The sequence below is a fragment of the Prionailurus bengalensis genome, chromosome F2, assembly GCF_016509475.1.
Source record: "Prionailurus bengalensis isolate Pbe53 chromosome F2, Fcat_Pben_1.1_paternal_pri, whole genome shotgun sequence".
NCBI lineage: Eukaryota > Metazoa > Chordata > Mammalia > Carnivora > Felidae > Prionailurus > Prionailurus bengalensis.
The window spans coordinates 707,592-734,912 of record NC_057353.1 but is presented as its reverse complement, the minus strand read 5'-3'; the positions used below and the strand labels follow the sequence as shown (position 1 = coordinate 734,912).

The 27,321-nt window shown below is 39.0% G+C and overlaps 1 protein-coding gene and 1 non-coding gene across 2 annotated transcripts in view; both read right to left on the bottom strand.

The window, feature by feature from the left end:
- The window catches only part of SPIDR (scaffold protein involved in DNA repair), a 502,960-nt gene that overhangs the window by 56,483 nt on the left and 419,156 nt on the right, over positions 1 to 27,321 (bottom strand). Inside the window, exon 11 of the mRNA XM_043601030.1 lies at positions 11,597 to 11,737. Within this exon, the coding sequence (XP_043456965.1) occupies positions 11,597 to 11,737 (141 nt within the window). The remainder of the gene's footprint in view (positions 1 to 11,596; positions 11,738 to 27,321) is intronic.
- Positions 24,007 to 24,110, bottom strand: LOC122496191. The gene has a single exon (XR_006300725.1). It is a non-coding gene; the product is annotated as a U6 spliceosomal RNA (small nuclear RNA).

The window sequence follows — 27,321 nt, the reverse complement described above, 5'->3', positions numbered from 1 at the left end:
TTTCTCTCCCTCAAAAAAAAATTGAGGTAAAATTCATACAACATAAAATTAACCGTTTTAAGTTACACAATTCATTTACTATATTCTCAATGTGGTGCCACCATCACCTCTATCTAGTTCCAGAATATTTTCACCACCCCTAAAGCACCCCATACCCATGAACAGTCGTTCTCATTCTCTCCTCTACCCAACCTCTGGCAGTCACCAGTCTGCTTTTTGTCTTCAGGGATTTGTCTCTTCTGGGCATGTCATATAAATGGAATCATATAATATGTGTCTGGTTTTTTTTTCATCTAGCATGTTTTCAAGGTTCATCCATATTGTACCGTGTGTCAACATTTCATTCTTTTTACTCAGTTTACTTCTGACTCACTTAAAAACCCTTTTTGTTTGCCACTTCATTCCTTCTTTGGAATACATGCCTTCCTTTATTTCTAATTATATTTCCTTTTCTTTTTTAAGGCTGGGATCATTTATTTATTTATTTTTTAATTTTGTGTGTAGTTGACATACAACATTATATTAGTTTCAGGTGTACAACACAGTGATTCAATCTCTCTATATGTGATGCTCAACACAGTTGTGGCTACCTTCTGTCACCATACAACACTATTACTGTCTCATTGACTATATCCCCCATGCCGTGCCTTTATTCCTGTGACTTATTCACTATATAACTAGAAGCCTGTACCTCCACTCCCCTTTACCAATTTTGCCCATCTCCCCACCCCTTTTCCCACTGGCAACTGTCAGTTTGTTTTTTGTATATTATAGGGCTGATTCTGCTGTTAGTCTGTTTATTCATTTGTTTTGTTGTTTAGATTCCACATGAGTGAAATCATATGGTATTTGTCTTTCTGTGTCCGACTTATTTCACTTAGCATAATAGGTCCATCCGTGTTGTCATGAATGAAAAGATTTCACCTTTTAAGCAATATTGAGAAAGAAGAACAAAGCTGGAAATATCAAAGTCCCAGATTTTAAGATATACTACAAAGCTAGCAGTCAAAACAGCACGGTACTAGCACAAAAACAGATACATGGATCAATGGAACAGAACAGAGAGCCTAGAAATAAACCCATGCTTATATGGTCCATTAATCTATGACAAAGGGGGCAAGAGTATACAATGGGGGAAAAGATAGTCTCTTCAATAAATGGTGCTGGACAGCTACATTCAAAAGAATAAAACTGTACCACTTTCTACCATCATACACAAAAATAAACTCAAAATGGATTAAAGATCTACATGTAAGATTTGAAACTATCAAAATCCTAGATAAGAAACAGGCAGTAATTTCTCTGACACTGGCCGTAGCCAACACTTTTCTAGGTATGTCTCCCGAGGCAAGGGAAACAAAAATGAAAAACCATTGGGACTACATCAAAATAGAAAGCTTCTGCATAGCAAAGGGAACTATCCACAAAACAAAAAGGCAACATACTGAATGGGAGAAGATATTTGGAAATGACATGTCCAATAAGAGGCTAAGATCCAAAAATATATAAAGAAGTTATACAACTCAACACCAAAAAAACCAAACAGTCCAATTAAAAAATGGGCAGAAGACCTGAAAAGACATTTTTCTAAGGAAGGCATCCAGATGGCCAACAAACACATGCAAAAATGCTCAACATCACAAATCATCAAAGAAATTCAAATCAAAACTACAATGAGATATCACACCTGTCAGAATGGCTAAAATCAAAAAGATAAGAAATAACATGTTGGCGAGGATGTGGATAAAAATAAATCCTTGTGCACCACCGATAGAACTATAAATGGGTGTAGTCACTGTGGAAAACAATGTGGAGATTCCTCACAAAATTAAAAATAGAAATACCATATGAATCAATAATTCCACTACCGGGGATTTACCTAAAGAAAACATAAACACTAAAAAGTATATATGTATCCCTATGTCTATTGCAGCATTATTTACAATAGCCAAGATATCTAAGCAATCTAAGGGTCCATCAATAGGAGAATATATAAGGAAGACATATACACACATACATACAGTGGAATATTACACAGGCTTGCGATTCAACTTCTGTGTTTGCACAGGGGTAATGTTTTGGGGGTGACATCCAGTTTGTTTCTTTCTGGTAAAGTTCTAGCCTTAGCTGGGTAATACAGGAGAGCTTTGGAGAGTGAATTATAGCTGATATTTTGTCCCAACTTGGACAGGAATTGGGCTTTCGTAAGTACTCACTAAGAGTTACCTAAACTAAACTAAGGGGGACCCAAATTCTCAGATGCTCCCAGCTGTTTGCACAGGCAGGCAAAGTGGTGTCTGTGGCTGAGGGCAGTCTTTTGAAGACAGGGACAGATGTGGGCCCACAAAGAAGCTGGGGATGGGGGTGGGGTGGGTACAAAAGAAATGGCCGAAGGGCTTTAAGGGGATCTGGGTTCAATATCAACAGCTGTCTGCTACTTATTTATTAACTCTAATTAAATGATTCTCAGTCATTAAACAAATAATTCATTTAGTGATTCTGATCCATTTTTGTTTTAAAAGAACTGTCAGCAGATATACTGTTCAGATACTGGTTTAAGCCAAGGGCTGCACTACAAGACATCTTTCTCCTTACTATTTCTCAAACACACCACACACACTTCTGTCTCACAGACTTTGTACTTGTTTCTCCAGCTAGGGTCTCACCCCACAGAGTGAGAAATTTAGGACTTTGGGATAGAGAAGTTTGGCTGTTCCACCCAGACCCAGCCTTGCCATCACTGACTAGATGCTGTGTGCCTCTTAACGGGATGCAACACGAAGGACACAACATCCTCAGGGAGTATTCTTGCCCCAAACTATTTAAACAGGTTCTCATGAAGTCTTTCCTAACTTCCAGTGTACAGTGCAAACATGTTTTGTACAGTCGCTGTTCCTCGGGGACACTGGGTTTGCCCACATATTGACCACTTGCTTTGCTCATCCTCCCTTCCTATACCTCACGCATTCAGTCTCATTTAATTGTATCCTTTGGAATTTTATTATTGGTGCAATGTCCCGTATTCTCCTGGCCTGGGCCAATAAATCCCTTCCTGCTTTTATTTTTATTTTTCTTAATTAAGCCACTGCCTACTCATGATTATTTAGCTGGTGATAAAAATACACTAAGATTGGATGCATGACACTCTGATTAAGTTACCTTCTTTCTTTTTTAAACTTAAAAAAATTTTTTTTTAATGTATAGTCATTTTTGAGAGACAGAGACACAGTATGAGCTGGGGAGGGGCAGAGAGAGAGGGAGACACAGAATCTGAAGGAGGCTCCAGGTTGGTGGGGCTCGACAACGTAGGGCTGGAACCCATGAACCATGAGATCGTGACCTGAGCTGAAGTTGGACACTTAACTGACTGAGCCACCCAAGCGTCTCTAAACTTTTTCTTTAGAGAGAGAGAGCATGTGAGCAGGGGAGAGGGGCAGAGGGTGGGAGACAGAGAGAATCTTAAGAAGGCTCCACGCTCAGCATAGAGCCTGACACAGGGCTCAATCCCATGACCCTGGGATCATGACCTGAGCCGAACGAAATCAAGAACTGGATGCTCAATCGACTGAGCCACCCAGGTGCCCTGTGGGTTACCTTTTTCTACACATTTCCTTCTTATACTAAAATGAGAAAGTAGGTCTTCATAAGTTAAAGATTAAACTTTTCAGCTTTTCCTATTTTTTTTGTTATTATGCAAAATGTACTGTACCAAAACTATTTTAACAGATTATTAAGTATATAAAGATCTCCTTGTATCAGAATTAATTAATGTGATTACAGCAAAACAACCAAATACATAAGGAAGCAATTCAACAGTGGAAGTCGGGAGTCATAAATCTAATTATTTAGGTTTGTGTCATTTGGGATTATAAACTCAGACTTCAAAAAATACCTTTCCTCTAAATAAAAAGGTATGATTTCTATTAATCTTTGATTAGAATCTAATAAAAATAACTGTCAGTTCACAGTAACAAAGACACTCAGAAATAAAGTGATTAAAGCAAATAATAATTAGGAAAAGAGCCTTCATCTTCCTGCAATGTTTCTACTCCAGAGAAAGGTTTTATACAGCCTGTTTTGCATTCCCAAATGCTCTACACTGAAAGTCACAATCTAGATGATTGGAAACCTTACTTCAGTAGAAGACCTTACAAGGTTCATTATGCTAATTATGCTCAGCCAAAGATGTATGCTTCATACCTACCAAGTAGATGGCAACTTTGCAAATTAATCTGTAAGAAGATTGTTTAAACAACAGGTTCAGTATTTCCTTTAAGGAAAAGATGTTCAAATAGAAAAAGTATCTTTGTGTACAAAGCTAAAAAGAAAAGCCTCCCATCCTAACCCTGAAAGGGAAAGCAATCACCTCAAACTTAAAGAGGCTTCAAGGTTATTTGGTGTAGTCATTTCATTTTCAGATGCATCGGGGCCAGGGCTACTGGTATTGGTAGCATAGCCAGGAGCACAATCCAGGTGTCCTAATTTCCAGTTAAGACTCTTTCCAGTCTATGCAGAATGTCCATTTGGGCACACTCAAATTAGAGAACACCATGGGGACAAAAGAAGAGGGTGTTGGCAGCACAGATATACAAGAAATTCTTTAAGAACTAACATAAAGAAATTCATCAGAATGCAAAAACAACACATACACAATATTAACAACCAAGAAAAGTTGAAGGGGGATATAATATTTTTTTTTAATTTTTTTTAACGTTTATTTATTTTTGAGACAGAGAGGGACAGAGCACGAATGGGGGAGGGACAGAGAGAGAGAGAGACACAGAATTGGAAGCAGGCTCCAGGCTCTGAGCCATCAGCCCAGAGCCCGACGCGGGGCTCGAACTCACGGACCGCGAGATCGTGACCTGAGCTGAAGTCGGACACTTAACTGACTGAGCCACCCAGGCGCCCCAAAGGGGGGATATAATCTTGAAGAGATCTGCTTACTTGAACTTCTATTTACTATTCTATTGTTGCTTATGCTTCCCTGTACCGATTGTTAAATGGAGACCAAAAATAATCCAACTTTAAAGGACAATAGAAACATTTAATTTTGAATTAAAATACTCATGTCAGGAAACACTGGTAGAGAGAAAACAATAAGGTCTATCGGGAAAACACAAAACATACCATAAACTGATTGAGGGCTTGAACTAAGCACGCTTTTCGTTTACGGGGAGCTTTCTTTTGCTTCTTTGAGCATCACTGGTTTCAAGTACATTCTCTTTCACTGACATTTTGTTCTCCTTCCAGAAACTTAAGTGACCTCCAGGAACAATTTTATTTTTCAAAATCATGGAAGGATGATTAAGAATGTCCTTTAGAGGAGGGTTTCCAACCACAGCAATTACAAAGAGATTCTGGACAAACCTCAAGGGAAGTGTGTGGCTCTTTAAAAGGGTGGCCTTTTTGAAGAGGGAAAATCAAAGGAAGGGAATTACTACTGAAGTTTCTTACCCAAAGACAGCTCTCACCACCACATATTTCCTGTTAAAGGAGCATCTGAAATGGTTCTTCAGTAATAACCTAACCCAACCCAGTTGACTTGCATTGAATAATCCCTAAGGATTCCCTTCTACTGCACTTCTGTGCACTCTCGGTCACACCCAGCTGGAGGGAAGTCTCCACAGTAGACTGAACACCCTGGTGCCAACTGCCCAGACTCACGTCACACTGGAGCTTGACCCCTGGCCCACTGTGTAACCCTAGCCAATCATCCTCACCTCTAAGACAGGAGTGAGAACAGAGTTTTTTCCCTCACTGACTCTTGTGAGGACTAGAAAGGATAGGAAAATGAAAGTTTTCCACTTTTCCAATACATGGAAAACTTTTTTCTGTGAAATATTAAGTAATGGACATTCCTAGTCTCCCCATCCTTGATAAAGTATTCTCACAGCACAACCCCACACATGTCTCCTTTGACTTTGTGAGGAGACCAGAGGTCTGTGTCCAGAGACTCACAGAGAGCATGATCCTCACCTGTACTGGATGCCAAGTCTTGGGACCAAATGGTCTGCATTTTTCCTGCTAAAATGGAGCTTCAATAATTACCACGTATTATGTGCAAAAATCCAAATCTTGTTTAGGAAAATTCTAGGAGAAACCCAAGCAAACAACTAATGTCCATTTCACAAATATTTTGAACCTACAATGTGCCTTGAAATGAGCAAGAAATAGCACCTGCCCTAATAAAGCCTAACAGTTGGCAGGCCAATCTGAAATACCGGCTACCAGGCATTTTAATCAATGTCGACTTTTACCAATGTCTATACCATGCAAAGGAGTGTGACAATGACCAAGACAAGGTCTGATGTCTTGCTGTGACTCAGAGCCAGGCACATAGTGCAGGCCAGCTTGGGAGAGCCATCTAAGACTCCTCATATAAATGCTGATGTTTGCATATCATTTCTAAAAAAATGGACACCTTCAAACTTATGCCTATGATGTCACTCTTATTTACGTTAGAGTATACATATGCTCTCTGGTGGGACACAGGTCAGCAGGAATCCCACAGTGCCCTGGGCATGGGCACCGAAGTGAGTATCATGATGACCACTGGGTGCCTTGCTGGAGGAGGTGACCCAGCTGTAACTGCTACAGGAGACAAAGGAGGCAGTGCTGGGTGCGGGTGACAGGAGTCTTCATGAAGGAGCACCTGAAGACTGGCCTGTGAGGGAAAGGTAGGTCTTCAATGAGGCCCAGGAGAAAAGCGAAGCATTCTAGGCATAGGACACGGTGCATGCATGAGTGGTGGGACAAAAGGCTACACATGCAGCTGGTTGGGGACCAGCATGGGGGCTTGTAAAAGGCGTTGGTATCCTGGCTCTGGGGTTAGTATTTGAGCATGTTGACTAGGCTTGGCTTCTGGTATAAAATTTATCAGTGATTAATCTGTTACTTTGAAAACAAAAGTTGACATCTAAACAATAACTATTAATTGGGTCACCTGAGTGGCTCAGTCCGTTAAGCGTCGGACTCTTCATTTCAGCTTAGGTCATGATCTCACAGTTCGTGGCATCAGGCCCTGCATGGGACTCTGCATGGATAGCTTGGAGCTTGGGATTCTCTCTCTCTCATTCTCTCTGTCCCCACCCCTGCCCCCCAGCCCAGCCCTACTCATGCTCTGCCACACGAGCATGCTCTCTCCCTCAAAAACAAAAGAAAACGAAACAAAACAAAAAACCAAAAACTTATAAAACAGTAACTATTAATTGGATCATTTTCTGAAACGCACCTGCTCACACATAGTGCCCACCTCCTTACTCTATCACAAAAGCTGATGGGACAGCTGTGCTTTCCTGATCTCCGGTCTGGCTTCCAAAGGAGGTAAATGGATATTTAGACAATGGAGCCTGTCTTCTCTCTTCCTCATTCTAGTCCTTAGCCCCAGGCCTTTCCTGTTGTCTTCAGGGTTCTGAAATCTTGACCTGCCCTCTGAGCCCCCTTCAAAGGTGGCAGCTATTAGCCCACAGCTTTCTGTATCAGGCACTTGCCAATTTAGTGCCTGCTTGGGTTACCCCTGGCTCTCTTGCTGGCCCATGAGCTCTTGGAGGGAATGGTCTATTTTTATACTCCTGGTAAAGATGCCTGCAGGTACCAGAAATTCAAGATTAGTTCCTAACTAGTTTTTTGTTCTCTTTCCCCTCAACTGCTACAGATGTTTCTAAATTTGTAGCCCTGCCACAAGCTCTCCTTCTATCTTAAATCCATTAGAGGTACAACAGCAGGATCATCTTAACTCCACTTTCATTTTTATGACCTCTTCTCTCAAAATTTCACACAGGCCCTAATTCTCTCTTGGATTAATGCAGAATCCCTAATAATAGAACCTAAGGCTTTATCTAGCTGACTTTATACCTTAGTATATTCTGGTTTAGGATAAATCCCAAAAATTTAACACAGAGCTCAGTGCTACCTACAGCCACTAGCCAGGGGCATAGCACCAAGAGGCACTAAATAGTTACAGAAGAAATGAGTGAATTATCTTTTCAATAAACCCTCTCATTTTCCTATTTTGCAAACATCCTTCCTGATCCTACATATATATATATATGTCCTCACAGATAACATGTTACCAATTTGAAGACAGCTTTTTTTTTTTCCTGGCAGGTCAGAATGTTTAAAGCATTTGTTCTGACTACCTTCTTTCATGAAATCTGACATCAGCCAGTCAGGATCTAGTCACTTAAAACATTAACAGCTTCAATACTTGTGCCCGTCTAGTTTTCTGTTCAGTAGGATGCCAGTCAAGGTCAAAGATCATGCCAGCTGCTTCCTCGTCATTCTGGGCACTGAGGCAGAGTCTTCTGTAAATAGTGAGTACTAAGTGCTCTTATATAAAATTTTCTCTTAAAGGGCCAATCCACAGATCTAAATCAAATAGCACCTATAGGTTAATCATTTTAGATACAGAGAGCTTAATGGGTTTTTAACAAGCTGGGACATAAATATAGCAGGATTTTGAACTGAAAGAACTTTCCCTCCCCCACAAAAAATTTGGCTAGCTATATTTTCCATACCTATAGGGTTAACATATATTTCACAAAATTTCCTTTTCAGTATTGCTCTGTCATATAAAAATAAAAACAGATAATAATCAACAATAAAAAGATAAAGGTCATACATAGAATCATGACATCAAAGTCATGTGACTTTTCAGCTTATTTGACCTACTAAACTGCTGCACAGGCCACGTGGGAAGACAAAGGTCAGGGGACATGCCTTAGGAGAAGAAAGTCACTGGAGAAAGAGCAGGAAGAACTCTGGAGGGGAAGAGAGCATAGGCAGAACTCCACATTCTGCTCAGTGAGCATGCCTCAGCAGGGGGTTTTTTCTTTTTTTTGAAAATAGTGTTTCTTTCCCTTTAAATTCAGGCTGCTTTTCTGATGTCTTTTGCTTTAAGCAGTCAGTATGGGCACACAACTCCAAAAATATGTCAGGGAAGTGCAAAATATATGATTGCTCTGTTTTTGCAAGTCTTCTCAAACGAGGCAGGTGGACAGAGCAGTGTCCCCCCCACACTGGTCCAAAACACGTCTGTGTGACTGGACAGCTCTGAGGCCATCAGTCCCCTTCACAGCCTTGTAGGGGAGTAGTGATTTTCCCCCTCACTGGAAGTATGGATTAGATGAATTCTGGTAGCCAAGATCGAAAAGACTTCATGATTTTTCCCCAAAAAAACCCTATTTTCCAACTGGCAAAAAAGTTATTTTCTGTATTAGGTACTGGAATTATATAATTACAATTAATCATTTTAGCTTCAATTTTGGGAAAAAGTACTTTGTTCAGATTTATGAGAAGTATATTTTGTTAGAGTTTACGAGAGTTGCTATGAAACACAATAATTTGGGGGAAAATAAAAGAGACAATTTGTGTTGACGGGGCCATGGATGGATGACTGACAATGGATGATATCACCAACAGGCAATTATAACATCCAGCATTCCTAAATGATCTAATAATTTGTTTTGAAGAAATATAGCTTCTAAAAGACAATCTAAACATTTATTTGGATAGCTGTGCGTCAAAATAAAATTAAATATAGAAGTAAAGGAATTAATTCCAACCTAAAAAATCAAATATTTAGCCACCAACTGAAAAATGGTATGGGTTCCAAAAGTTTGTAAATGAATTATTTGCCACACTCAGTGTATTTCCTGTGGGAAAAAAAAAAAACAAACAAACATTTTCTATGGGAATGTTGTAGGTAGCAGTAAGGCTCCCAGTGTGACCCTCAAAGAAGTAGATTAAATATTAGGAACACATATATAGAGTGTATCTCGTAAAAGAGCATGAACGTTACAGAGCCAAAGACTCCTGGATGGCAGTCCTGGCTCTGTCATTCTCCGGTAGAATGCCACGAGAAGTTGTGTGCTATGTGGTCTCTGGCAAGAAGTCAGCCTCCCAGAGCAGCCTCTGTCTGGCCTGTAGCACACAGGAAACCCGGCCCCTGAGCAAGGCTGCTGCCTCGGAGGGAGGACTTCCTGTGATGGGGACCCCGCTTGTATCCTGGTGTTCTCAGGTGGGAGGCTCATGTGTAGAGTTGACGTCAAGGAAGATTACCTCCCACATGGTCCTGATACCGTTAAGGCTGTCAGGTCCACCTGTGAAGGCAGCGATACCACTTACTGTAACTGCATAGTCTGTCAGGGGTTTGCAGTTCTCAGACTTAGGACTCAGATGAGGTTCAGCCTTAATAAAGACAAGGTTCATGTGATCCAATTAAACTTTTCACACACACAGATATGCTTTCCAAATGAGCACTGCCCCCCACCCATAAGGAAACTGCATGATAATACAGCCACCCTTTCATAAATAAAAGGAAACATTTGTTATAAGATAAATCTGCATGCTTCAATAAAATGTTCTCGTATCTATCTAACTAGGGCTTATAGGGGATCTTTCAATGAAATACATGTCTTTTAGAAAAACAAACTCTTGGGCAGAGCCATCTCTCACCTGCACAGTACCATATGAAAGCCAGATGGTACACAGAGTCGTGGCCAATGGGAATGCTGACTGCTCACAATTTAGTTATTTTTTAAAAATGTTTATTTATTTATTTTGAGAGAGAGAGCACGCACGCAAATGAGTAGGGAGGGGCAAAGAAAGGGACAGAGAGAATCCCAAGAAGGCTCCACACTGTCAGAGCAGAACCTGACAAGGGGCTTAATCTCATAACTGGGAGATCATGACCTGAGCTGAAATCAAGAATTGGGCACTTAACCAACTGAGCCACCCAGGTGCCCCAAATGCTCACAATTTAGAATGACTGTGACTAGAATGTTCATTATGCAAACCAGTGGAGGATGCTATCCATAACTGCTTTAAAATCAGAATATCATATACTCATAATGGTTTTTTTCTCTCTTTCCCAGATACTGGTATAAGCTCAGATGTTCCTACAATTAGACAAAAAATTAACATCAAAAGAGTTAAAATAACACACTATTCAAGGAAGGAGAGATTGTAATAAAATAGAGAAAATCCCAAATTTACTGTTTATACTAATTCTCTATATGATTGAATAGAATGATTAAAAATGTTCCTTCTTTTTCCTAATTCATAGATTTCAGATGATTACTGGAGATATAATAGCCACAGTTTGGACCAGATCTATGTACCATTCTACCTTGCTTATCCAAAATCATATTTTAAGGTAAGGTACCATGAAACTTAACAGAGAACAAAACTTTCTTACTATGGAAAGCAAAAAGATGTGACAACTTAAAGAGTTTTATTTAAAGCTTATAAACTGCCTGTACACTAAGTTATATTTTCGTTTATATAAACTGGCTCATGCGAAGCTGTTTTATTTCTTAATTAGTATACAGAAAATAAATCTTTATGATTAAAACACATATATATAACATTTTGTATTTTCTTAATTTTTAATAAAATTAGGAGTCACTAAACCTGTATAACTGTTTTTGTTGCTAATTATAATTTTTTCCCCTAGAAGTACTTTATGGGCTTTATTCAACTCTGACCTAGTTTTATAGACAAACTCTAGGATCCTGGTTTATTGCCCTTAAAACTAAGAGATAAATCACTAATTAAAGAGCCAGTCACTGCAGCAATTACAGAGGGTCCTCACCTTCCTCTGGTGGCCTTCTGTAGAACCTTCATTCCCATCAGGCTGCAGGATTTCCCTTCCAACTGTTGGTCTTTCAAGATGGCGCCCTCAGAGTATACTTCACTGAACATTCCATAGGCATCTTGCACGAGAAGGCAGACTCTACAAAAGAATATTCACATTTGTTTTTAAGAAGATAGTTTTTGATTCACTACAGAGAATAGGATTCCCTTCTTCTTCACTAGGAATCCATTGAAATCATCTTCCTGAATGGATAAATCAGGGTAAATGAAGTTGAATTCAAACATGCGCTTTTAGATTTGTACTTACAGGTGTTTGGATCCATATCCACCTCATATGGAAGGAAACAGAATTCTCTTTTGGCATAAAACTAAACCCTAAGCCAAATGTGGTTTAAAAGCACACGAGGAAGATCATCCTTTCAAATAAAATATATTGCCACTGTCCCAAAAAGGGTATCCTTCTTCCCCATTTTTATCTTGCCTTTTATAACAGGAAACATTTATATTTTGCATGGATGCTCAACAATGAAAAACCTTCAGTGTTAACATTATGATGAAAACAGTAAGGGGCTTTCTCTGAGAAAGTACATATTCACAGACATGCATATCCCAGTAGGATAAAAACCAGTATCCTTGCTGGCAGCAACAGAGACATGATGGATATCCAGTGACATGATGGGATTCCCCCCAACTTTTAAGTTCAAAGGGCAGTACTTATAAACACCTCTTTTCTTTTTTCTTAAAAAAATCTCTCTCTCTCTCTCTCTCTCTCTCTCTCTCTCTCTCGATGAACAAGCAGGGGACAGAGGCTGAGGGAAAGAGAGAATCTTAAGCAGGTTCCATGCTCAGCAAAGAGCCTGACCTGGAGCTCAATCCCATGACCCTGGAATCATGACCTGAGCTGAAATCAAGAGTCAGATATTCAACTGACTGCGCCACACAGGCATCCCTATAAAAACCTATTTATCACTGAATTTCCAATCCTCTCACTTCATAATTCAGGGAAATGAAGTCTTACTTATTATGATATGAAACATTCTCAGAAAATATTTACTGAAGCCTGAAGAAAATTTAGGTAATAAATAACACCACCAAAGAGAGTGTGAGGAACAAAACTATTTTAAAGATGAGGGTGTACAGGAAAGTGCATGTTGGGTAAGAGAAGATGACAAATGAACAAAGGAATACTACATATGAAGTAGTGAACTATAAACATGCTTAGAAACTAGGCTTCATGATTAAGTCTCCCCTCTCAGGCCCACAGGGCCCCCTTGGTTCACAAAAAAAGCAAATGGAAATCTTGTGTGAAGGAAACCACCTTTAATTTGATCATTACTTGTCATGGAGTCAGGCCAAATCAAATAAATATGCACTCCAATAAAAATCACCTCATAGGAAACAAACCACTACATGGGAAGAGTAAAAAAAAAAATAATAACAATAGACCTCTTGAGAACTTGACATATTAGAATTTAAAGATATGAAGTATGGAATAACTATCTTAAAAAAAGGAAATTCATGAAGATGTAATACAAGACAAAAAGCTGTACAAAATGACTTGGCAGGTTTGAAGAATAAAATTAGAACTTTCAAAAAGGAAACACTCCACTTACTGAAATAAAAATGTTATTAAATAGGTGTAGACAAATGGTTACATGTCCCTGAAGAGTATGGATATGTGAATTGGGTTACAAATTTGAATAAATTACCTAGAATGTATGTTGAGAGCTGAGATAAAAAATGTGAGAGAAAAGAGAAGTACAGAGGATAGGATGAGAAAGTCTAACATTTGTCTAATAGGAATTTCAGAAGAACAAGAGAGAGGAAGAAGAAGCAATAGTTTGTAGATTTAGTAACTGGGAAATCTAATGTAAGAAATGAATCCAAAGATCCAGGAAGAAAAACAAATACCAAGCAGTACAACTAAAAGGAAACCCATCCTAGGACACACACTGTAATAAAACTAGAGAATATCAAACACGATGAAAAGATTCTAAAAGCAAAAAGCATGAAAAGACAGACTATCTACAAAGGAATAAAAATTTGATTTACACCAACCTCCTCAAGAGCAATGAATGAAGCCAGATAACAGTGAAATATTTTAAGAATTCTGGAAGCCATCTCAAAACTGTGTACCTGCAAAACTATCTTTCAAGAATGATGGTAAAATAAAGTCATTTTTAGATAAACACTAGCTACATTTTCCACCTACACAGCCTGAAATATTTACTAGTTACTAAGATAATTACTAAAATAATTTCTAAATTATGTAATTTAGGAAGAAGGACATTATTCTGGAAAAAAAGGTCAAAGATACAAGGACTACTGACCAACAATATAAACAAAACAAACACAGTAGAATAAAATAACACCACCATCAACAACATCAATTAATGTGGGGGAGCTGAAAAATGGGAAATGGAGAGCAAGTAGGTCAAATGGGGTGATGAAGTTCAAATGTTTCCAAGTGCTCATATCACTCACAGCAGGATTAAGATATTAACTCAAGATTTCATTAAATATTTACATCTGGTAAAAATTCAAGGATAACCACCAAAAGAAAAGAAATAGGTGTATAAATTCCAAATTACTAGATGGAAAAAAATGGAATGAGAAATATAGACCAAAAAAAACACCCCAAAACAAACAAACGAGAAACAGTACAACCTCAAGAAAATGCACACATAAATGCACACATAAAAAAAGGGCAGGAAAATGTAAGGTAATAAGTATAATGGTAGACATAAGTCTATGTATATTAGAAATGGAATAAAAATGATTTAAACTTGTCAATTAAAAGGCACAGTTTGTCATGGTCGGTTTGAAGAAAAAAAATGTTAACAGGAAATCTTCTAAAACACAGAAAGGTTTAAAGGGTGAAAAAAAAATGTTTCAGGTAAATATTAACCAAAAGAAAGCCGAGGAGGTAGTTCTGAGACTTAACTAAATAGATTCTAGAACAGAAAGCATTATTAAGGATAGAGAGGTCACTAATATTGATTTCAAAAAAAGTTTAATTTCCCAGGAAGGCATATAATTGTAAATCTTTATGTTCTCAGCATCAAAATATATAAAGTCACACAACTACAGAGAGAAGTGAACAAACCCAACACCATTGTGGGAGAGTTCAACATACCTCTGCCAAGTATTAAGTCAATCTGAGGAAAAAATTAGTAAAGATTTGGAAAACTTGCATATACCTAAAAAGTTTGATTTGTTGGATAGGCAATCAGAAAAACTTCCCACAATTACAGAAAATGCATTCTCAAGCACACATAGGACATTTATAAAATGTGACCAATTGGCCGAAGACAGGTCTGAATGAATTTCGAAGAGTCAGTATTGTATGGGACACATTGTCTGCATATAATATAATTAAAAGAGAAACCAAGTGAAAATAGGTATCTTTAAAAATCCTCCATTTGAATCCTTTTCAACTCATAGGTCAAATATGAAATCACAGTAGAAAAGAGACAGTATTTTGAACTACGGGATAAAAATACCAGACATGCCAAAATTTATGGATTATAATGATGCTTTAGGGAATTTGTAGCTTTAAATATAATAAAACATGATCACTTCTCCTTTTCTATGTAGATCTTTTTTTTAATGTTTATTTATTTTGAGAGAGAGAGAAGGAAAACACACACACACACACACACACACACACACACACACACAAGTGCAAGCAGGGGAGAGGCAGAGAGAGACGGAGACACAGAATGTGAAGCAGGTTCCAGGCTCTGAGCTGTCAGCACAGAGCCAAAAAAATCTTTTTTAATGTTTATTTATTTTTGAGAGAGAGAGAGACAGAGAGAGAGAGAGAGAGAGAGAAAGAGAGAGAGACAGAGCGTGAACAGGGGAGGGGAAGAGAGAGAAGGAGACAGAATCTGAAGCAGGCTCCAAACTCTGAGCTGCCAGCACAGAGCCTGATGTGGGGCTCGAACTCACAGACAGCAAGATTATGACCTGGATCGAAGTCAGAGGTTTAACTGAATGAGCCACCCAGGTGCCTCTTTGAATTAGTTTTCTATGTACTTATCATAAGTTATATACCTCTGTCAACTACCAAAGTGTTCCTTCAGGGTGCTGAACCTTACAGGTACTCTGCCTTGAAAGGGCTCTCCTGGAGCCTCTAGACTCCAGTCTAGACTGGTTAACATCCACCTGTGGCATGGTAGTTAACCTGGGATCGCTTGTCAGAAAATCTGAGGGATTTCCTTTGCTGCTCTAGCATGTTCAGTGTCCTACTTTCCATATCTCATACCTTCCTTTTTAAACTTTTTTTTAAATGTTTACTTATTTCTAAGAGAGAGAGAGACAGAGTACGAATGGAGAAGGGGCAGAGAGAGACAGAGAGAGAGAGAGGGATACACAAAATCTGAAGAAGGCTCTGGGCTCTGTGGCTCGAACTCACGAGCCATGAGATCATGACCTGAGCCAAAGTTGGACGCTTAACTGACTGAACCATCCAGGCATCCCTCATATCTTCCTTTTTTAATTGACTGTAAGTTAGTAGGTCACATCTTCTAACTTCCTGAAAAGGGGGGATTGGGAGCTAAATTTTTTTTTTTTAATTTTTAAAAAATATTTATTTTTTTTTTTTTAGAGAGAGAGAGAGAGAGAGAGAGAGACAGAGAGAGCAGGGGAGGGGCAGAGACAGAGGGAGACATAGAATCCAAAGCAGGCTTCAGGCTCTGAGCTGTCAGCACAGAGCCTGACGTGGGACTTGAACACATGAACTGGGAAATCATGACCTGAGCCGAAGTCGGAGGCTAAACTGACTGAGCCACTGAGGCGCCCCAGGGAGCTAAAATTTTTTAAACGTTCATGAAATTTTTGTTAAACTATCCTCAAACTTTACGGGTAGTTTGGCTGAGTATAGATTTCTAGATTGGAAATAATTTTTCCATTCCAAACCCAATACTGCTTGTCTTCCTCCTTTCTGTAGGGGAGCTGAGCTCTGTTCTAGTTCCCAGGGTGCTGACACTGAATAGTGACAATTCCTCGGTACACTGGGTGAGTGGTATCCTTACTGAGCCCCTTCACAGTGGAATCACATCTACTCTAAGTCATTTCATTGACAATTCTTATTTTTTCTTTTCTCTCATTCTGGTTATTGGACATCCTGGACAAGTTCTTTAATTTTCTTAACTTTTCTCTCTTATTTTCCATTTCTTTCTGGCAGTTTCTTCAACTTTGGCTTTCAATGCTTCTAAGTAGAACTTTCATAATTTCTACTTTTCATATGTTTAAATTCTAACAGTTCTCTTTTAAGCTCTGAAAGATGTTTTCTCGCCCCTTGACAGTGTTCTTTTTTGTTTTATGGTTGCAATATCGTAACTTCATTTAAGAAGCTTTCTTCAGGCCTCTCCTATCTGTTCCTATCTTAGACCAAGCTCTAACAAGCTTCCTGGATTCTCCCAAAGGGTAGGAAGAGGAACTCATCAACCATGCGTTGAATGAGCTGGGTGATTTTATAGTTGGGGAATCTCAGATGTTAATATCTTTATATCTCCTGTTGATGAGAAAATTCCTCAGAAAAGACTTGTGTTTAAATACCCACTACCTACCAGGGTAAGGCAGGAATGACCACTCAACAGTGTAGACCAGGGGGACAGGATATGATCGCTTCCTGGACAGACTTGCAACTAATTGTTTTTCTTATTTTAGTCCTTTTTATCTGCCACAGTGGTAGTAGGAAAATTGGATATGCAAACAAAAATAATCCTTAACCGTTATCTCACTTATACACAAAAACTGACTCAAAATGGATCATATATCCAAATATAAAATCTAGAACTTGAGAAAACACAGGAGAAAAAATTGTTGTTAACCTTGGAGTGGTAAATACTTCTCAATTAAGACACAAAAACACACATTATAAAAGAAAAAAAATTATTTTGACATTACCAAAATTAAAACTTCTGCTCTTCAAAAGACACCATTAAGAAAATGAATAGGCAAACCATAAGCGCTAAACTGACAAAGAGCTTGTGTCTAGATTCCATAAAGAACTACAGAACTTATTATTGATAATAATAATATAATAATACTCTATATTACGAGGAATAAAAGAAGACAATCCAATCAAAAATGGATTAAAGATACAAAATCATGGGGCACCTGGCTGGCTCAGTTGGTTAAATGTCTGACTTTGGCTCAGGTCATGATCTTGCATTTGTGAGTTCGAGTACCACATCGGGCGCACAGAGTCCGCTTCAGATCTTCTGTCCCTTTCTCTGCTCCTCTGTTGCTCATGCTCTCTCTCAAATAAATAAACATTACAAAAATACAAAATATCATGAATTCCATTTCTATGAAATATCTAGAACAGTTAAATCCATAGAGACAGAACAGAGAATGGTGGTAGCCAGGGGGTAGGAAGAGACAGAAATAGGGAGTAACTGTTTTATATATATGGGATTTCCTTTTGGACTGATAAAAATGTTTTCGGACAGAAGGAAATGGTGACTGTATAATACTGTAAGTTTTATATCAGGTGAATCGCACTTCAGCGTAAAACAAACTGGACAAAACATGTGAATAAATGCTTCATCAAAGAGTATGGCCAATAAACACATGTGGCCAATAAACACATAAAAAGATGCAAAACGCCATTACTCATAAAGGAAATGCAACTTAAAACCACAATGAGATACCACTATACATATATACATATATACATATATATATATATATATATATATATATATATATACTGGAAAGAGGGAAATAAAAAAAGGTTGACGGTATCATGTTTTGTTGAGGACATGGAAGAACTGAAACAATCATATTTTAGGTGGAAATATGTATGTTAAAGCCACTTTGGAAAAAACTTTGGCAGTTTCTAATAAAGTTAGACATATACTAATCACATGGCTAGTCATTCTACTCTAGGATTTTCCCAAAATAAATAAGATAATATATCTGCACAAAAAAAATTACAGATAGGTGTTGATGGTAGCTTCATTAAATAACAGCCCCAAACTGGTAACAAGACAACAGTTGAATGGATAAATAAATTGTGATGTATCTTTATAATGAAATACTACTCAGTAGAGAAAAGAAACAAACACCTGACACAAGGATGAATCTTGAAAACAGTGTGCTGAGTGGAAAAAACATAAAAAACAGTTTATATCAAATTATAGAAAAGGCAAATGACTCTACAGTAACAGCAAACAGATCTGTAGTTGCCTGGAACTGGGGCCAGGCAGGATTGACAGCAGAAGGCATATGGAAACTTTTTGGGGTGACGGAAATAGTTTATGACTTCACTATGAAGTGACTCTACATGGTAAATGTATTTGTCAAAACCCAATGAACTATATGCTTAAATGGGTGCACTCTATTGTATGTATGTAAACTGTATTGCATATAAATTGTACCTTCAAAAAGTTGTTTAAAGGAAAAAAAAGGGTAGAGGAGACAACTTGAAGAAAATTCCACTGGAGAAACATAGGATAATTATGGAGAAGAGATTGGAAAACTTATTGTTACCTATGGAAGTTGCTACAGTTCTAACTCATTGTGCTAACAACAGGCAAACAATGAGAAAGAATCAAATGCTTAAAAATCCATTAGAAAAATATTATCCTTTGCAAAGAGGCGTTTCCCCTTGTCATTATGAACTTTCAAAGGAAAACTGATATAACTTAAGCACATGTTTTCTTGTGCATCTTCAACAAATACTGAAAATGATCTCATACATACATACATACATACATACATTTATTTAAATTGACTGCTCTCTGCACTTTTTTTAAAAGTAGGCTTCATGCCCAGCATGGAGTCCAACGTGGGGCTTGAACTCACGACCCTGAGATCAAGACCTGAACTAAGATCAAGAGTCGAACACTTAACCAACTGAGCCACTCAGGCGCCCCTGAAAACCACTTGCTTTTAGAGACAACTCTCAGAGTATGAAATTATAAATACATTTGGATATTTTTAAAAAGGAAACAAATACATTATTAGTGTTTCATGAACCAAAACTTAAAATCTTACCTTTTTCATGAAATCTCCATTACAAGGAACCACAAGCAAATTAACTATTAATTCCACCCTGAAAACATTAGGGTTGAAAATGCTCCCGTGTTCTCTATCTGAGCAGGCTCTCAATAAAAACTCTTTCCATGCTTGAGAGATTGAATGAGGCTGTGTTGTGAACACACACACAGCAAACTCACATAATACTTAACTGTATACAGTGTTCACAGAAATATTCAATCACTTATTCACTCACTAGTGAGTTCATTTAAAGCTCACTGAGCTTAAACTTTGTAGGATATGTAAGGAGGGAAGGAGTCAAATAGAAATATACTTGAAAATCAAAAGATTTGAGCAACGTTAACACCTAACACTAATATAATGTATTATGACTAATTACAGCATTGTCATAGTGTCTATTTAATCCTTCACCTGAGGAAACTAGGCATTGTTGACAGATGAGTAAAGTGAGGCTTAGAATGTTTTTAAAAAACCTAGCCAAGACCATATGGAGATAACTGAACCAGGTCTTAAATGCAAGGCACTTGATTTGGTATTTTTGTGCCATAATATCACGTTACGGTAACAAGTTGTACGAATGTAGAAGAGTGATTAATTTTGTGGAGTGGAACAGAAGAGAACATCTGAGAGCAACTAGCATTCTAGTTTGCAAGGCAAGCACCAAGAATGCAACAAGGAATTAGCTCACGGCAAACTGCATGATGACACTCCAGAATATCTTAATCTAATCTTTATAGAGAGGCAACGATTTTTCCTACTGCTAAGTCAAACTATTTAAAATATACGTAAATCATATCTAGAAGAACTTTATCCACTCTACAAATTTCAAAAGATACTTTTAAATGTTTTGACAAGAATTATATTAGAATATTAAGGTCAGAATGTAAGGAATTTATGCTAATTATTTTCTAAGTCTGCTAGTGTAATAAAATGAAAAAGAAATACTCTTAAATCACTTGAAAATAATTTTATTAACTGTTTGATACTGTATGACTTTAATCCAAGACCCAAGTGGGAAAGAACACAAGATTACTCTTTCATAATATTATCCTATTTAAAACAGTATGCTATGTGAAAGCAAGGATAAAAGTATACATTTTCGTGTTGAATTTATAATGTCTTTTTTGGTCCGCAGACCATTTCCTATCATAACCTTTGGGAGTAAGTGCTTTAATGTTTTGTTTTGTTTTGTTTTTTTCCTCAAAGGTCTATTCACCTTTAATTACCCCATCACCAACTTGCCTCTCTGTTCCATGTCTAATTAGGGAGGCTAAGGCAGAGTCTTGGGGAATCAGGCTCCATTTCCTAAGGAGGAAGTCCTAGACTTCCTGTAAGAGTGGTCCTATACGAGTTCAGTTAATGCCTGCCTGACTATACTGATGTGTCCTGCACAGTTTTGTAAGCATTACTGCTTAATAATATATGCAAAAGTCAAGATGAATATAAAAACTTCCATGGATCTGCTTTATAAAACTAGAGAGATTTGCTTGTGTTGAGGAGAGAAGAGGAATTAACTAATACCCTTTCCTTAAATCTGTTCTGGTATTTGCCTTTATCTCAAATAACCAAGGAATGGTGCTCTTACTCTTCTGCCCTAGAGAAGAGCTAGTAATATTTCCCTTCTCCCTTTTTTCTTCATGCCTGGCCACACACGCTTTCCCGCCTTGCCCTGCTCACTCAGCTGAAGCTCAGGGCTCACCAGCTCAGGCCTGAGGTGGAGTCACTGTCCTCATTAGTTCAAATGGATTGGAACTGTGGCATTCAACAGTCCAAACCAGAGTTAGCTTATCAGCAGCATACAAAAAATTCCACCCACTCGTTGCTGCTTCCTGCTCAGTAGATACCATCTCCTAAAATCAGTGCTAGTGTGATAGGTCTCAGCAGAGAAGGGCCCCCTCCCTGATCAACTTGTTTTTCCTGACTCACCAGAGATGTTCCCCATGAAGCGCATCATGTTTTAAGGGAACACAAGTGGCTTCCCAGGGAGGAAAGAAATACCATGTGAGTAACTCTGCTTGAAAGTAAGTAACTTGAAAAAGTTACTTACTGCATGAACTTGAATTTCTTCATCTTAACATGGGAATAAGGGATCCTAATTGAGAGGCTGTTGTGAGCATTAAAACAGTAACACAGGGCTTAGCACAGTGACTGGCACAAGTAGACCAATTTTTCCTCGGCAGGGTCCTTAGGCCAATTTTATAATAAGATTTTCCCCCATACAGTTCTTGAACATTTTTGTTAGATCTATGTCTATATCACTTGCAATTTTGTTTGCTATTTTAAATGGTTTTTTTGTTTGTTTGTTTGTTTGTTGCCATGTTGCTGGTGTAAACAAATACAGTTGGAGTTTTATACAGAAAATTTTTGTTAATCCCTCAATCTTACTAATATTATTTGTGATACTTTTTATGAAGTTTTATGTAATCATGTCCTCTGTGCATTATGAGAACTTTGCTTCAGGCTTCCTAACCCTTATGTTTTTGTTTTTTTTTCTTTTTTTAATTTATATTTTCTGACTGCACTTTAGGACCTTCAGCACAGTGCTGAAGAGAAGCTAGTGACACTGGGCATACTTATCCTGATTTTGAATAAAATGTCTTCAGTGTTTTATAATTAAGAATGAGGGCCGCCTGGGTGGCGCAGTCGGTTAAGCGTCGGACTTCAGCCAGGTCACGATCTCGCGGTCCGTGAGTTCGAGCCCCGCGTCGGGCTCTGGGCTGATGGCTCAGAGCCTGGAGCCTGTTTCCGATTCTGTGTCTCCCTCTCTCTCTGCCCCTCCCCCGTTCATGCTCTGTCTCTCTCTGTCCCAAAAATAAATAAACGGTGAAAAAAAAAATTTATAATTAAGAATGATGTTTGGTAGATATTGTTCATCAGGTTAAACATTCCTAGTTTGCTGAAAAATTTTTTAAATCATGCCTGGGTATAGGATCTTATCAAATGCATTTTCCATATTAATTGGAATGACTATATGATTTTATTTCCTCTGATAATGTTGTAAATGACAATTATAGCTTTTTAAGTTAAAGCAATTTTTTTTGTTTTTTACTCCTGAGATAAAGCCAAGATCCTATTTGCTATGTTTTGTTTGGGATTTTTCTATGTCCATGAGTGATACTGACCTTTAATTTTACTTTTCATAGTAGATTTAATTTCATTTCTCAAAGCAATTGACTATATTATTTTCATATGATAAGTTGACAGGGATTCTTTTTTTTTTCCTTGAAAAATCTGTATGAGATTTGAATGATTTATCAAAAGTTTGAAAAAATTTAGTAAATACACACACATACACACACCCCTCAGATCTTTATCCATTCATCTATTAATGGACACTTGAGCTGCTTCCAGATGAGTAAAGTTTACCAGTCAAATCTGAAACATTTCAGCTACTATTTACTCAGATGGTTTTTCTGCACCCTCCTCCCAACTTTCCTGACATTCTACCACTCCCATTACATGTATGTCGGTGCACTTAATGGTGTCCCACATCTCTATGAGGTTCTGTTTCATTTTCTTCATTCTTAAAAAAAATATTTTTAAATGTTTATTTTTTGAGAGAAAGAGACAGTGCGAGTGGGTGAGGGGCAGAGAGAGAGGGAGACACAGAATGGGAAGCAGGTTCCAGGCTCTGAGCTGTCAGCACAGAGCCAGATGTGGGGCTCAAACTCACGAACTGCGAGATTATGACCTGGGCTGAAGTCGGATGCTTAACCGACTGAGCCACCCAGGCACCCCTCATTTTCTTCATTCTTTTATTTCCCCTCTAAGGATATTTGCTATTTGGGAGATTTCTATAATCATACAGAAATGATTTATTTTGGTGTGTCCTCTTTCTTCATAAAGATTGAGTATTTATTAATTTAAAATGTATTTATTTTGAGAAAGTGAGAGCAGAGGGGAAGAGTAGAGGGAGGGAGAGACAGAATCGAGTGGGGCTCAAACTCATAAACTGTGAGATCATGGCCTGAGCAGAGATCAAGAGCCAGACACTTAACCAACTGAGCCAAGATCGAGTTATTTAAAAGTCTTCACAAGTACTCTGAATCTCTAAAATACTCTGTAGTCATAAATTTGAGATTGAGTTTTAACATCCTATTGAAATTACCATACTCTTTTTGGGAAGAATTTTAAATTTGATGAAAGTCTTAAAAATATGTAATGTTTCAGGGCGCCTGGGTGGGTCACTCGGTTGAGTGTCTGACTTCAGCTCAGGTCATGATCTCTCTGTTCCCGAGTTCGAGCCCCTTGTCGGGCTCTGTGCTGACAGCTCAAAGCCTGGAGCCTGTTTTGGATTCTGTGTCTCCCTCTCTCTGTCTCTCTCTGCCCTCCCCCTGCTCACGCTCTCTCTCTCTCTGAAAAATAAATAAATGTTAAAAAAAATTTTTTAAATAAAAAGATATGTAATGTTTCACAAAGTTGCATGTCATCTTTGTGCAGAGGCTATAGCAGTTTCTGCGCCATTCCAATTTTAGTGTAAGTGCTGCCAAAGTGAGCACTCGACATTTCCCCCCTCTCTCCTTCACATTGTGCAAGCTCAATTACTCTGGATTCATATTCACAACCTTTCTTCTGTCAGCTCAAATCTACTGCTGAGTCTATCTAGTGAAGTTTTCATTTTGGTTATTACACTTTCTAACTTTAGATTTCCCATGTGGTTCTTTTTTATAGGCTGTATCTTTTTCTTCTGTTTATTTTGAGAGAGAGCAAGCGAGAGAGAGAGAGCACATGAGTCCAATGGTGGAGAGGCAGAGAAAATGGGGGGGGGGGGGCGGAGAGAGAGAGAGGATCCAAAGCAGGCTCTGTGCTGGCAGGAGTGAGTCCAATGTGGGGCTCGAACTCATGAATTGCAAGATCATGACCTGAGCTGAAGTCAGACACTTAAACAACTGAGCCATCCAAGTGTTCCTAGAGTTGTATCTTTTTACTGATTTTTTCCATTTGATTAGACACTGTCAACATTCCACCCTTTAACTCCTGAGGTATGGCTTCCTTGAATTCTCTAAACATATTTATAATGGCTGCTTTGAAATTTTTGTCTGCTGGGGTGCCTGGGTGGCTCAGTCGGTTAAGCAACTGACTTCGGCTCAGGTCATGATCTCACGGTTCGTGGGTTTGAGCCCCGAGTTGGGCTCTGTGCTGACAGCTCAGAGCCTGGAGCCTGCTTCAGATTCTATGTCTCCCTCTCTCTTCCCCTCCTCCACTTGTGCTCTCTCTCTCTCTCTCTCTCAAAAATAAATAAAATGTAAATAAAATAAAATAAAATTAAATTAAAAAAAAGAAATTTTTGTCTGCTAAGTCCAACATATGGGCCCCTTCAGCTGCCTGCACTTTTTTCCTCCTGTGTATAGGTCACACTTCCTTGTTTCTTCATAAATCTTGTAATTTTTTGTTGACAACTGAGCATTTTTGACAGTGTATTGTGGCAACTCTAGATATGGATAACTCGCCTACCCCAGGGGGTTGGTACTGTTGTTAATCAGTTATTTAGTGACTTGTCTGAACTTTTTCCTGCAGGCTGCAGTATGTGAGGTTCCTGCTCCGATTTTTTTTTTTGTTATTTGGTTTTAATCTTTTCACACGGTTACCTAGGGGTCGCCCATAGGTCAGCATAAGCTACTTTGAAAGGTTGTGCTTAAGCCCGCTTGGAAGTTAGGTTTTTACTCTTTGCCGTTGGGTGTATACACCTTGGAGGTTGCTATCATGGTTCAAGGAGGTGGGATTTTGTGCTCCTGCCTCTCCATCAGCCAGGGCTTGTATTACTCCTTCGGAGTCACTCCTGGGAGGGCATGGCCTTGGGCTGCCAAACTGCCAGGGATGCGTCTCCTTTATTTTGAAGTCTAGCTTCCTAGGAGCTGCTCCTGGGTCAGAGCAGCCTACTGTTCACCTAGTATGGTTGCAGGGGTGCTGAGGCCTGCAGCGCCAGTGAGGCTCGCACTCCAAATCTTCCCTGTGGGTCGCTCTGACTGCTCCTGAGTGGGGGCAGCTGAGCACACCCTTCTTGAGTCTGGAAGTTTTACTGTGATACTAGGAGGGTTCTTCTTGGCTATGTCTTTTCCCTGACGCTCTCTGTTAAAACTGCTGATTGCTTGGTCATCTCTTTATTGACACAGTATCACAGGGCTATAGGCAGTCTCGGAATTGCTCTCCACCAAGATCCCCATTACTTTCAACAACACCCTTGAGCAGAGGATTGTACTCTGTTTCAAAACAGGTCAATTCTCTCAGGCAGTGCCATAGGGCTCTTCTTCCTTATAACCTCTTGTCCTCTGGGCAGAACCTCCGTGCCACTTCACAGACCCGGGGGTGAGGATGGAGTCCCCTTCTCCTGGAGTTACACTTCGGATCCAGAGTGTGTGTTGGGGTGGGGGTGGGAACACTGATCTGGGACTGCTTCTCTGCTCTGGTGCCTCTGTCCTATGGGTGAGCTGGGATAGGACAACTGGGCCAGTATTCTTGGCCCACCACACTTGGGGTAGAGCTGCAACGTGGGCTAGGAGATCTCCCGCAGTGAAACTGTACCCTAGACTGTGAGCTGAGGGGAGTGGGGGCTTCTTCTTGACTGCAGTACTATAGCAGAACCCCAGAACAGTCTTTTTTTTTTTTTTTTTTTTTTTTTAACGTTTATTTATTTTTGGGACAGAGAGAGACAGAGCATGAACGGGGTAGGGTCAGAGAGAGGGAGACACAGAATCTGAAACAGGCTCCAGGCTCTGAGCTGTCAGCACAGAGCCCAACGCGGGACTCGAAATCACGGACCGTGAGATCATGACCTGAGGTGAAGTCAGCCGCCTAACCGATTGAGCCACCCAGGCGCCCCCAGAACAGTCTTCTTAAGACAACTTGGGCTGATGGGGGCATGGATCATGTCTCAAGGGCCACGGACTCCTTGTTCTTTCTGACACTTAGTAGACTTTCTTGGTTCTATTGATGGAATGTTTCTCCATTTGCTGTATGCCTTTAGGAAAACTTCCTGAGGCTTTAAATGATTTTTAAAGTTTTCTCCAGCTAAAGTATTTGTTAGGGACAGAATTCACTGTGTCCTCACTCTGCTATTCTGAAGGCAGTCTTCTATTTTTTTCTTCAATTTACATCCAGGAGAAATTATGATCCCATGGATATTTTGCATGTGCTATATAGGAAAGCATAATGGCTCTTTAGCCATTATTTATAAGTTTTGAGAGTATTTGGAAAGTTTCCATCCTAAATTTGCAGACTTGAGTGTGAGTTGTTCTTTTTTCTTAAAAGACATCTTGATTTGTTTGAACACAATTGCTATGTCAGACAAAAGAAATGCAGTGAGGCACAGAGGTCCACAGAGCCATGATATAAATGTCACAAGATTCTTAATAACAATGGCACTTGTGGGTTTTTCACTGTATACCAAAACAGTGCTCTGGCTTTTGGGTGGCATCTAGTAAATCTATGATCCACTTATTTATGTGCTAAATACAGCAGGACTGCTGCTGGCTCTGGCTGCCTGCAAGGCACTAGGAATCTGGCAATGAGCTACATAGACCCTGCCCTCTGTGCCTCCTTCGGGAAACACCTAATATGCACATAAATATACAACCACAAACTGTGGGAGTGCTAGCAAGGCAATACGCAGAGTGCCTTTAGATACAACTTAGGGTGGGATGGTCTAACCAGGGAAGGTTTCTTAAAAAGAGCTGAGTCCTGAAGAAGGATAAGCCAATCATGCAAAAGTTT